We start from the raw sequence: 12,657 nt of genomic DNA, 5'->3' as shown, positions 1-12,657 counted from the left end.
CTCCTTAAGGCGGATGAACTATTTACTTAGTCAACGGCATGGGAATGTGGAAGGCAATGGAAAACCACCACATTATTTTCTTCCTAGTTATAGTATTATGACATACAATCCAGGAATGGCCCTCAGTCCCCGGCAGACCTTCAATGGTCAGAGGGTGCTAAGAATCTCCGGACAAAACAAAAAATTAGCTACATGGAATGTTAGAAGTATGTTTGAAAGTGGAAAATTAGATAATACAGTGAAGGAAATGGAAAGATTAAAGATTGATATATTGGGTATAAGTGAAGTTAGATGGCCTGGTACGGGAGTTTGCAAAACACAGAATGGAATTTTTTATTATTCAGGAAATAATTCGATAAATCATAACCACGGAGTAGGTGTTATATGCAACGAAAATACAAGCAAGGCAGTTTTATTCTTCTTACCATATTCTGATCGAATAATTTTAGTAAAAATAAAAACAAATCTAGGAATCTTAAATATAGTTCAAGTATATGCACCAACTGCAGAAAAAGATGACAGTATTATAGAGGACTTTTATCAACATATAAGTGATGTTTTAAAATATACAAAGAAAAATGAAATTTTAGTTATTATGGGAGATTTTAATGCAAAAATTGGGAAAGGAAGAGTTGATGATTTAGTGGGAAACTTTGGATTGGGAGCCCGCAATGACAAGGGAGATAGATTATTACAATTCTGTCAGGAAGAGCAATTAGTCATTAGTAATACTTGTTTTAAACTGCCAAATAGAAGATTATATACATGGAGATCACCTCAGGATAAACAGAATAATGTTGTGAGAAACCAGATAGACTATATTTTAATCCGAAAAAGGTATAGGAATAGTATTATATCAGTTAAAACATATCCAGGGGCAGATGTTTGTTCAGACCATAATCCAGTAGTGGCTTGTATGAGAGTTAAGTTTAAGAAAAATTGTATTAAAAGAAGTAGAAATATAGATATAGGGAGGCTAAGAGATCCCAAAACAAAGGAAAATACTAAAAATGATATAAATGAAGGTTTTTCAAAAATAAGGGAGAAATTTTGCAAAAGAAAAGAAGAAGAAAAAACAAATAGTGAAGAATTATGGAATAATCTGAGAAAAACTATAAACAATGTAACGGAACAAAATGTAAAACCTGAGAAAACGTTAAAAAAAAGAATGAATGTCAAAAGAAATATTAGAATTAATGGAAGAACGAAGACATTGGAAAAATAAAAATATTTTTAACCCCTTCTTGGCACACTTCACAAGACTTTCATTTCATACTGATTATAATGTACTTCTGTTTCTTATCACTATCCAAGTTTCGTAAATAAGAATGGATATGAAGTAACTAATTCTTTTGTATTTAGCTCTGACGACTTGATTCCCAAACTTTCTGAAGACATATTGTAAAGCATGGCTTTGATCTCATCTCGTTATTGGTCACGTTCTACTGCTCAACTACCCACAATATAATTGAAATCATCTATTATTTTAATTTTACGTTTTCTATTTTGTGTAAGAACGCCGATTGGGGGGAGTTTTTTATTCCCTAACGTCGGGATGGTCTAAGGTCTACGCGTATGTGGGTGGCGGTTTTGAAAGGCAGCAAAAGACAAGTGTTTTACAGAGGCAAACCGTTTATTCTTGATCGAAAATGCTTACATAAATTTTTTCGTTGAAAAGGTCCTTAGATTCCGAACTTTAAGATGTCTTCGGATCCGATCCGGTCCTGTGTTGTAGGTGTTTCAGATGCGATCCTGGTCCTGTGTCGAAGGGATTTTCGGCGGCGATCTGGTCTAGCATCGTAGGGGCCTCTGGACAGTGTTGAGCAAAAAGTTCGAAGACTCGAAAGTAGATGCACAAAAGATGAAAGGATGCACGAAAAAAAAAACGGAGATACACGAACACAATAGAAGTCTAGTGGAAGTCTTAGTAGAAGCCTCGTTGTTCTTGGAATTGGTGTTTTTATAAGTTTGTCGGGATTGGCTTTTTGCTAATTGGACAAACTTTACATCATCGTTTTCTAATTGGTCTTCCACCTGTCTCCATGTGTAAATGGAGCTTCGTAAAGTTCGCGGGAAAGGTCGGCTGGAGATGGTTTATCCGACACCATCTTTTAGACTCGGATCGCGTTTAATTGTTGACTGTGACACCTACGCTCATTTTAATATTTTTTTTCTAGTTTCGTTTAGTTTTCTAAACTGCGTCTTAACTTTAATATTTTAAATTTTGTTCTTTTATATCTAAAATTTTGTTTTTCCTTCTACTCTTTACGAGCGTCGACGTCAAAGTCCTGTGTCGCCGATTCGACACTTATATAGTTTGTTTTCTTGACGATTTAACTTAACAAACTTTTCCATATCTTTCTTTGGGGAGGACTATTTCCGGGGCTTCACATTTGTTCCGCTGTTTCTGAAGGCTAACGACCATTTCTTCTCTGTTTTCTGACCTTGACTTTTTAATTCGTAATTTTTTATATTAATTATTTGTTTAGTTTCTTGTACAGGTCGAGAAGTGAAAATTTTTCCAAAATATAAATTATGTCGCCCGAAAAAAACCTCTCCTATTTACGATACCGAGCGTAGTTATTTTAATAAACAAGGCAAATTTGAAAATTTCCTGACACAATCCGTTATTAATTTCAGATCATTTATAAAGTTTTTATGTTTTCTTCTTCAGCTCTTTTTATATAATATATTAGTATTGTCAGAATTGGTTTAATGTTGAGGTATTGTTTTGTTCTTCAATAAGAAATTGAAGATAATGGACAACAATAAAATTCTAATTTCACCGGAATTCATTAACAACGGATGATCTTCTGCCCTTCTGTTGAAGTGCCGTTTCAATTTGTTTTAGGGTGACTTTTTATATGTACAGTACTGTATTGTTTGTTTAATAATCACATTTTCATTATTTATTTCTTAGTGACCACGTTGCCTTTTTCGTATTCACCTTTTTTGTAATTGTTCATTATCACTTTTCTTGTTCTTAACTGAACTGCGTAAGCCATTTTCTTGCTTCCATCTTTCTTATTTATCTTCTTTTCTATCTTGTTTTTCTGTTTGTAATAATTCTTTTTTCTTTCTAATTTAAATTTTATAAATGTTTTCAACGTCATAATTTTTCCTGCAACTATACTTCCACCATTTTGATTTCGTGTGTTTCCTTTTGTTTTTTCACACATCTCCTCAGCAATCTTCATCATTATGTTCTAAGATTATTCTACTGCATTTTTAAGGTAAATAAATTATATTGTTTAATTAAAAATCATCAGAAATTATTTTCTCTTCAATTTTTCTCTGTTAAGAAGTTGTCATTTCACCATCGATTAAGACAAAAAGTATAATTTAAAATGACTTATATTTCAGAATTACAGATGAAGTCGTCGATACTAAAAGATTGCGTTGGGAATTTGCATTATATCTCAATGCATGCAACAAGCACACAATTCTTTCATCTTAGGAAAAGTTTCGGGCAAAGTAGTAAGAGTTGGAGATGAATATGTTCATGCTTATTTAGGCATACCATACGCAACTCCTCCAGTTAAACATTTAAGATTTCGGGAACCTCAACACGTGAGAGCTTGGAATTCTGTTTATAATGCAACACGGAAACCTCCCGCTTGCATACAAGAATTATTCTTTGAAAGTGAATGGTTGAAACTTGATCGAAAAGACATGAGCGAAGATTGTCTTTACATCAATGTGTGGGTTCCTGCTTTTAAACGGGATCGGGAACCATTTGCTACCATGGTTTGGATTTACGGAGGTGGATTCATTGCCGGCAGCACAAATCAGGTTATTTATGATGGCTCGGTTATGGCATCCATAGGAAACGTTATTGTTGTCTCATTTAATTACCGTGTTGGCGCATTTGGTTATGCAAATTTTGAACAGGAAGGCGCACGTGGAAATATGGGAATGCTGGATCAAGTGATGGCTTTAAAATGGGTTCATCGGAATATACAGAATTTCGGTGGTGATAAGGACTTGATAACGGTATTTGGTGAAAGTGCAGGTTCCATCTCAGTTGCGGATCATTTGATCTCACCAATGACGAAGGGGTTATTTAAACGAGCAATCCTACAAAGTGGAAGTAATTATTTGAAAATTTATACGGCAGATCCTAAAGTAAACTTAGAGTTGATTTCCGAGTTCGCTGAGGAATTAGGTTGTACAGGAATAAACATTTTAAACTGCATGAGAAATGTAAACCCTTTTGATATAGCAGCCATAGAAAAGAGATATATACTAAACAAAAAGAGAATTGCATGTTTCGTTCCACAAAAAGGACTTCCATATTTTCCAGAGGATCCATTTTATAATATTGATATCGGCAAATTTCACGACGTGGATGTTTTGATAGGAGAAACTAAGGATGAAGGTTCAACTCAAGCAGCCTGGTATAAGCCAGAAATGTGGAATGAAGACAATCCCATCCTGTCAAAATCAGAAGTAAAACACTTTATAGGAAAATTCTATGATTTAAATGGTGAACGTCTCGATCGCCTCTTTGAGGAATATTTAGGAAACGTATCCGAAACAGATTCCTCAACCATCCTTCAGCAGTTTATCAAAACACTAGGAGATGGAATATTTTCTTGTCCTATATTGCATCTGGCTGAAAAACTGTCGAGATACAACAGGAAAGTCTTCCATTACACCTTCAATCACACTCGATTCCAATCGGAAGAGAAGGAATGGGCAGGAGTAATTCATTTTGAAGATGTGTACTTCGTGTTTGGAATGCCTTTTGCAAGAAGAGAAAACTTTACGTCAGAAGAAGTGCGATTTAGCAGAAGAATAATTGAATTGTTGACTTCTTTTGCCAAAACACGTAAGTCTTTTGCGGTAAGTCACGTCTCTTATTGATAATTCTGCTATTGTGTTACATTTAAACTTTAATGAAATGTCAAGTATATAATTAATTTTTATTAACAAATCGGATTTGTGCACCATTGATACTACTTTTAATTAAGTTTTACGATTCAGTTGAATGTCTCACTTGTTGTACCAAATTAATACGTTTCGTATTAGTGTTGATGAATCGAAACAAATCCATTTTTTTCCCGAAAACTTCGTAATGTGGGATATCCAGTCTTTGTACCACGTGCCTGAATTTTCGATTGTTCTGCTATAAATTTTTCATCAAGAAATTTATTTCAGAATACATTATAACACTTTAAGAATATGAAACAACAACTAAAAATATAAATGCAAAGGATGAAGTTTAGTGTTTAATATTTATTCTTGTGATCTTTCAGTTTATTTCATTGATGCTCTGAAAAAATCTATGAAATCTGACTTTTTGTTCTTCATTCTTCATTGAAAGAAAAGAAAGTAAATTACTCTATCAATGTTTACTGCTTTTTAAAATGTAAGTGCTTATCCTTATTTTGTTTTTGTTTCAGGAGACCTTCGTACAACGGAATGGGATTCGAATGGAAGACATTCGATCAGGTAAAAAGAAATAGCCTTTCCTTAACTCTGGGAAACTTTCATCTGAGAGATGCAACAATAGAAAAGTGCAGATTTTGAAAGAAATTCCACAATTACAATTAATGGAGAAAAATAATTTTAAATAATTGTTTATTTTTAACTTTTTTATAAAATTGAATAAAATTAAATGTGATTTTGTATTTTATGAATTACGGTAAAAATATACGAGAAACTATGTATCACGTGTTTATTACAGAGTAATCCATATAAATGAAATTGTGAAAAATTGCTCTTAGATTTAGAATTGTCTACAAATTGATTATAAATTTGTTAGAGAAAATTAATATTATTTTAAATAGCTTCACAATACTTTTTTAATTACATTACTACTATAAAAGAGCGAAGAGACGGATTTCTTTCTAACAATGAAACTTCAAGTATTCTATTATATAACTAGCAGATAAGCCCGGCGTTGCTCGGGCAAAAGTAACGATAACTAAGATAAAGATTATTATGTACCGTAAACCTTACCCGTTTTCACAGAATGCAAGAATTGGGTCCCCTTGTTTCCAGACTAATTAGAGAATTTTTAGATGGGTCTAAAAATATGTTTGTTTTCCCGCAAAAACGAAAAAACTGCATCTGCGTCTTGCATGTCACTTTCTCTTAACAATTCCATTGTTGACACTTCCATTATTACTTAAAACTTCCATTGTTACTTAGCTCTTCCATTGTTACTTAACACTTCCATTGTTGATGGAAGTGTTAAGACTTAATCCTGTCCCTCTCCCCCGTGGGGAGGAATTTCGAAAAATCCCTTCTTAGTTTGCGTTCTCCTAACGTACCCTAACTGTCTACCAAATTTCAACTTTCAACTCCTGATCGTTTGAGCTCGTATCCATAATGTAGTTTTGAGCTCGTATCCATATAGAAGTTTTAATCCTGTCTCTCTCCCCCCGGGGGGGAATTTCGAAAAATCCCTTCTTAGTGTGCGTTTTCGTGACGTACCCTATCTGTGTACCAAATTTCAACTTTCAACTCCTAACCGTTTGGGCTCTGCGCTGATTATTATTATTATCAACCCGTCTCGATTATATATTAGATACGGGTGTTATACTTCATTTTAATCTTCAATATGGATAGTAAATTCCTTATTTAAAGAAGTATTACTTTCGGTTCACTATCGATGTCTACATTAAGTTCACGTTTTTTAACGATGAAATTATGTATCGTAAAATCATATACAATAACTTGTTGATTTGAAAGTTAACGCATTGTAAATCATTGTTCTTTAACTAATTTTATTAAATACGATTATGCACAACACAATATACTATTTGCAGGCTACTTATTATAAATATGCATGTGAACGTAAAAATATAATCCTAAGAATCGAAAGAGGGTGATTATTAGCGCATCAACAAAGGAAAGATTCGATTGTTTACATAATTTACAATGGAGCATCTACAATCGTTTCACAGAAAAGTAAAAGATCAATTAAGCAGCCAAGAAGATGCTCTGATCGTCATGCTGCATCACTATTTGCTTTCCATCGCACTGCATTGCGTGGGCGTGGGAGAGGAATGGGTCGAACCCATAAAGAAGATCCAAAAAGACAAAATGCCCCAAAACTGGAACTCCACGAAAGAATCGTATAAACTGAGATACGTGGACGACAATGCTAATAGATTCTTGCTGAAAGTGTCCATATACGATAGGAAAAGTGAGGAGAAACTTCTTTTTGTCTACTTACATTATTTGCAAAAGAAGAGGGCATGCGGCACCATCGTTAGTATTAAACAATGTGCCATAGACACAGTGAATTCATGGAAACAATCGGAAACAGCGTATAAAATAAACGTCACGATGTATCAGGACATTCTAAAACGTATGAAAGAATTCCTCTTAAATCCGGAAAAAATGGAAAAGAGTGAATTTTCGTCTAAAACAAAGACTAAAAGACAAGAGAGTAAGAGTAAAACACAAGAGAAACAATTACCAGAGTCTTCGTCTAAATCTGCGAAGGAAAACGTCACAGGTACTTCATCAAATGCTGTGAAAAAGGAAACTCCGGAATCTCCATCAAAGCCTAGGGAACAGGATGTCTCCAAGAAGAAAAAAAAGGTTACTTCAAAATGAAGATTAACAGTTTCGACAGTAAAAACATAATTTTTTGAATGTTGCAATCAACGAAAGATTATTCTAAATTTTTTTAATGAAATATTTTAATAAATTATATTAAATAATTTCTGGTCGTCTGGAGACTTATTTTACATTCTACTGATTTACAGAAAAAAAACCAAATTCTATAAGAAATTTCCTACGTCATTCGCTAATTTCGAACAAGAAAGTTTAGAGTGTTTTTCTCTTCAGAAACAAAAGCAATATCCTTTGATAAAACCGGAAAATTCCCTGATGAATTGCAGATTGAAGGGGATGAAAAGCTTCTGTATGTAAATTTATTATGAAAAATGTTTATATGTTTCAATGAATGTTAGATAATACAATAGTCAAAGATTCGGGAAAATATATTTACCGTACTTAGCTTACATTGCAGTGTGTACCGATTATATACTCGCATTTAATGTATAGTCGAAGCATAAACATATTAGGGGTTTTTGCCGTATTGCCAAAACTGACTATTTGGGGAGATAATTCCATTTTTGAACAATCTCCCCAAATATACCGAGAATACATGTAACTTTCAAGCACCAAATCAAAACAAAAAATTCTTCACACTGTCCGCTTAACACAGTGTCTGGAGAATAGGACAAGTACAGTAGTACGTTTTGTCTGCAGAAAGCAGTGTCATCGACCTCCGAACAAATCTTAGTAATTTATTAAACGACAGACAGATATACTAAAATTACATCCAGAACACTGTGCTAAAGATATCAAGATAACTCAGATCACTATTTGTAATTATGTTGTAAGGCCGTTTTAACCATTAGGCACATCAAGCACGTAGGTAGGGCCCAGAAAGCGTAAATATAAGTTCTAATACTTTACGAAAATAGGGCTATGTGATGTCTAGTACCAATGTACCATAACGAGATACCTAAAGCCTGCGACCTGACAATGGATTAATAAAGCCCTGATGTGATGGTTCAACTGATGAGCGATTGCTGTAAGTGAACAACACTAAAATTAATCAATTTAAGAAATAAATTTTGAATTTGGTCTCAGTCTTGTGTTTACTGAACTAATTAAACATGAATATTGACTTGATCAATTATCCATAGTTAATATAAACATTTATGTTAATTTTCCGCAATTGAGTGCATTACATATAAATTGAAATGATGGTTTTAATGATTTTTCTGCACAGATGCATCGATTCCAATGTCTTAGAGCTTCGATTGTTTTGTGAAGAACTTGCAGACAAGTTGAAAGTTAATTTTCAAAACAATCAATTGGATTCTTTCAATGATATATGATATTGTATTTCAGATGGAAGCCCGTATATTGAGGCAGTTGGGGCACGTGTTTTCTTTTTCGTCTCGGTTGCCTTTTTCCTAATCCCCAAGAGCGCTCAAGACGTGTAACCTATTCTGAAAACATGAAAGAAAGTAATGAATGATATCTATTCATTGACCCATGCAACTTTGTTCGTATGTTGAGAAAAACCAAGTTAGTCCCGAGTGCAACCAGCTTTACCTTGTTGGAGCACTTACCCGACGTTGAATCGTACAGTTTGAAAATCCTTGAGTAATGTACGATGCCATTCTGATGCCTTTTCCCCTTTTTTCAGATAATTTCAGATAATTTGTTATGTAAAAAGAGGAAGAAAACTGTTGAAAGAATCTTCACGATTATCGAGAAGAGCACCCCAAAGTAGAAGTATTAAAAAATTTCATTGAATTTTTGCGACAATTGAGTTAATTTTCGAGAACACAATCTTTCGTTTGTACATTTAAATACCTTAGATATGTTATTTTCTTTCTCTCATTTTTCAGACATTGTACACTAGTTCTAGTTTGTTGAATGTCAAAAATCAAATGAAGCCATGCGACAGGCAAATAAGCATTCATCTATTTGAATCAGAATCATTTACTGAAGCGCTAGATAAAATTAATTTTACCATATATAATTCTATTATGTAGAACAAAGGGTATAAATCGTTTATGTATATTATTCAAAATTACATTAATTTTCGTAAAGTTAAACCCAATTTTCTGTTGTTAGATGCTATCGTTTTGCTTCTTGGGCCGAAAACTCAAATATGAAAACTTTTTTATGAATTTTTGTTGTACAAGTGACGTTTTAGTGAGAAACTGTGATTGCCTTTTATACCATTTTTTTTGTATATTGGTGATGCAAGAGAATAGAATAAGCGAAATAATTGGAAGGTCAAGCCACGTGTTGTGTATTCTTTGAAGAATAGACTATTCGTTTAGAAGCCTCTGTTGTATTATAATGAATATGTCCTTTCTTTTCTTTATGTTTCGTATGTAAAACGATCCCTACAGATCTTATATACTTTTAATTCTTTATTAATTAAAGATCCTTGAACGGCCGAGTGGATAACACTACTAAACACTGGACAAACTCGTGCCCTGTGTGCAGTAGTTTTTTCCACCAGTGAAGTAAACCAGAAAAAGTCCATGCGTTCAGCACAAAGGGCTGAACGCATGAAGTTTTTCTGGCTTTCTTCACTTAAATAACAAATAGAGGTCATGTGTCCTCTCGACATTACATACTGTTAACATTCAAATAAGGGTCAGTTTGTATGGAAATTATATGAATTTATGTACAATGTTAGAAATTGTGAAGATATAATTCAAAACTCTTATTTTATTGCTTAGATTAAGGAATCACACACACACTTTAGCTATAAGTACCTTATGTAATTTTCAGCGAAACACGTGCAAAAATTTCAAGGAAAATGAATCTATTCCAAAAATTTTAATTCAAAACCAAATATAAGACAACAAACTTTACAAAATGAGATTTTGAAATTGTTTCTTTAATATCTATAACCATTATTACACGAGGAATTCAATCGATTGTTAATTAGACAAACACTTTTAAAACTCATATTTCAAAAGTCATACACTTTAGCTTTACGATTACATTAATGGAAGGAGTCATTAATATTGTCAAGAAAGGAATTTCTTCAAAACTAATGGTCGAGTGAATAATGAACACTGGCCTATTTGCGAGAGGCGAACCCACGACCAACTGGTTGGAAGGTCGCTGCTTGTCAATGGAAGCCCGCGTGCTTGTCCTAACTATTTACGTGTCTGACCTAAATATCTAAATATCTACACCTAAATAGGGGTCAGATACCCATAAATGTCCTTCCAAGAGGATTACAGCTCGCCCGTGTCTACACTGCAGTTATGTGTCACGTACGACACACAAGTGGGCTGGACAATGTTAGGAAGAAGAAGAAATATGAAATTTATGATAAAATAAGAAAAAAAAGGTAAATAACACTAAGTAAACGAGACCAAATTGAAATTGGTAAAGCATTACTTCTGTAAATATGTATACTTTTCAGAGAAGCAGCAACAAACCTTTAAGGATAGAAAATAACCCAAAAAAAGATATTATTTCAGGAATTTTAATTGAAGATTAAATGCAGGCAACAAACATCTATAAAATGAGATTCTAAAATTGTTTCATTAATGTATGCATTATTATTGGAGGAGTGAATCAATCGATCATTAATTTGGTAAACATGTTTAATATGAAGTAGTTTAGATTCATGTTTACATGAATGGAAAACGTCGCTAATGTTGTGTACACGAAGAATTTTAATCTATAGAAAACGACTAAAAGCACTCATCTTTAAGAGATATTAAACGTGTCTCTCTGAGTGTCTCATCAGAATTTATAACGGAAAATCACGAGATTAGCCATCCAATGAGATTTATTATCGTATCACATAGAAACAACAAGCGATTTTATCAAATCACTAGCAGCTTTTATTTTACTTCACGAGTCTCTCTATAGGGATTAAAAGAACCATACTTGTGTTGTGTTCGAGTATCCATATTTATATATATAATTGTATTTATTATCGTTTTGCGATTAAAACAGATTAACATGGAACTTCAAGAGAAACACGAAAACTGCTGTTGTCTGTCGTGCCGAGTACAGAGTAACCTACGAATGTTGAAAATTTTTGGCTTTAGAACTAATCCGGATTCAAAAAGTACATTTTTCTCAAAAATTTATCGTGTGTTCGTACAAAGTATACTTGTAGCGAGTAACGTCAACATTCTACTTTACATCTTTCTGACAGGGGAAACAAGAAATCGATACACTGGAAATATATCTTTTCTATTTAAAGACGATTTCATCTTTCATTGTCTGGTCATACTCTCCTTTACTGTGTCTGTTATTCTCTTATATTACGGCTTTCAAGGTATTCTCGATCGAAGTCTATTACATCGTATTGTCACTAAATACTGCAACCATTTCGAACACAGAAGAATGCGACCGGCTCTCATTCAATATAAAATGTCCAATTGGTTTTGCACTTCTTCGCTAATCTTTGTGGTGTTTACGGTTATTGTTCACTGGGTTGCTTATTCGTTTATTATAAAAATAGAAACCGTTTATACGGTTGTATTTCATTTAGTTTTGACTAATTGTGAGATATTTTACGGAGTGCAAATTATCGTTTATATAATTCTCATATTGTCTGATATTGGAATCACATTGGAGCACGAATTGTCCTTGTTTTCTCGTCAATTGGAAGAACGAATTTCTAATGGCGAAAGAATCAATTTTCGATACGTCGTAGAGCGACACGACGAATTCTGCCACGTCCTTTCTGCCTTCGACGATGTGGTTAACTTTTTTACTGCCGGTTATTATTTGTTTCAACTGACGATGACATCACTCTGCTTGTACAATGGAATATTAGGAAGTGGAAACATAATGATGAAATGCGCTAATGTAGTATACCTACTGTTCAGTATGCTCATTTTCGTCACGCTTACTTTAGCTACGGCGAAATTACCAAAAACAGTAAGTCTTTTATAACCTATAATCTTAACTAATTCATGTAACGCCTTCGTAATGCATAAATAATCTACTAAGATCTATAACTGTATTTTAATTACAGATACAACGAATCCGTCCCGTTCTCGAGCTGCTCTTCTTCTATGAAGTGAAACTCTCCAACAAGATGAAGGTACACTGTTTTCTTAAGAGTCGATTTAGTATTAATTTGACATCAGATTTCATATTCTAATGTATACGACTACGTAT

The 12,657-nt window shown here is 33.5% G+C and overlaps 2 protein-coding genes across 2 annotated transcripts in view; both read left to right on the top strand.

Moving 5' to 3' along the window:
• Positions 1-4,827, top strand: part of LOC111634639 (acetylcholinesterase-1-like) — a gene marked incomplete at its 3' end in the record, with an annotated part of 10,286 nt that extends 5,459 nt beyond the window's left edge. The window contains exon 2 of the mRNA XM_023379470.1: positions 3,394-4,827. Coding sequence (XP_023235238.1) covers positions 3,394-4,827 — 1,434 coding nt within the window. The remainder of the gene's footprint in view (positions 1-3,393) is intronic.
• A 2,061-nt stretch (positions 4,828-6,888) lies between these two features.
• Positions 6,889-7,572, top strand: LOC111634638. Its single transcript, XM_023379469.1, has one exon. It carries the CDS (start codon positions 6,889-6,891, stop codon positions 7,570-7,572), a length of 684 nt encoding a protein of 227 aa, XP_023235237.1.
• Positions 7,573-12,657: the final 5,085 nt, after the last annotated feature.

Source organism: Centruroides sculpturatus, unplaced genomic scaffold, assembly GCF_000671375.1.
Source record: "Centruroides sculpturatus isolate CEXI.00-Female unplaced genomic scaffold, Cexi_2.0 scaffold899, whole genome shotgun sequence".
Classification (NCBI taxonomy): domain Eukaryota; kingdom Metazoa; phylum Arthropoda; class Arachnida; order Scorpiones; family Buthidae; genus Centruroides; species Centruroides sculpturatus.
The sequence above is the reverse complement of the archived record's forward strand: the minus strand, read 5'-3'. Positions and strand labels throughout refer to the sequence as shown.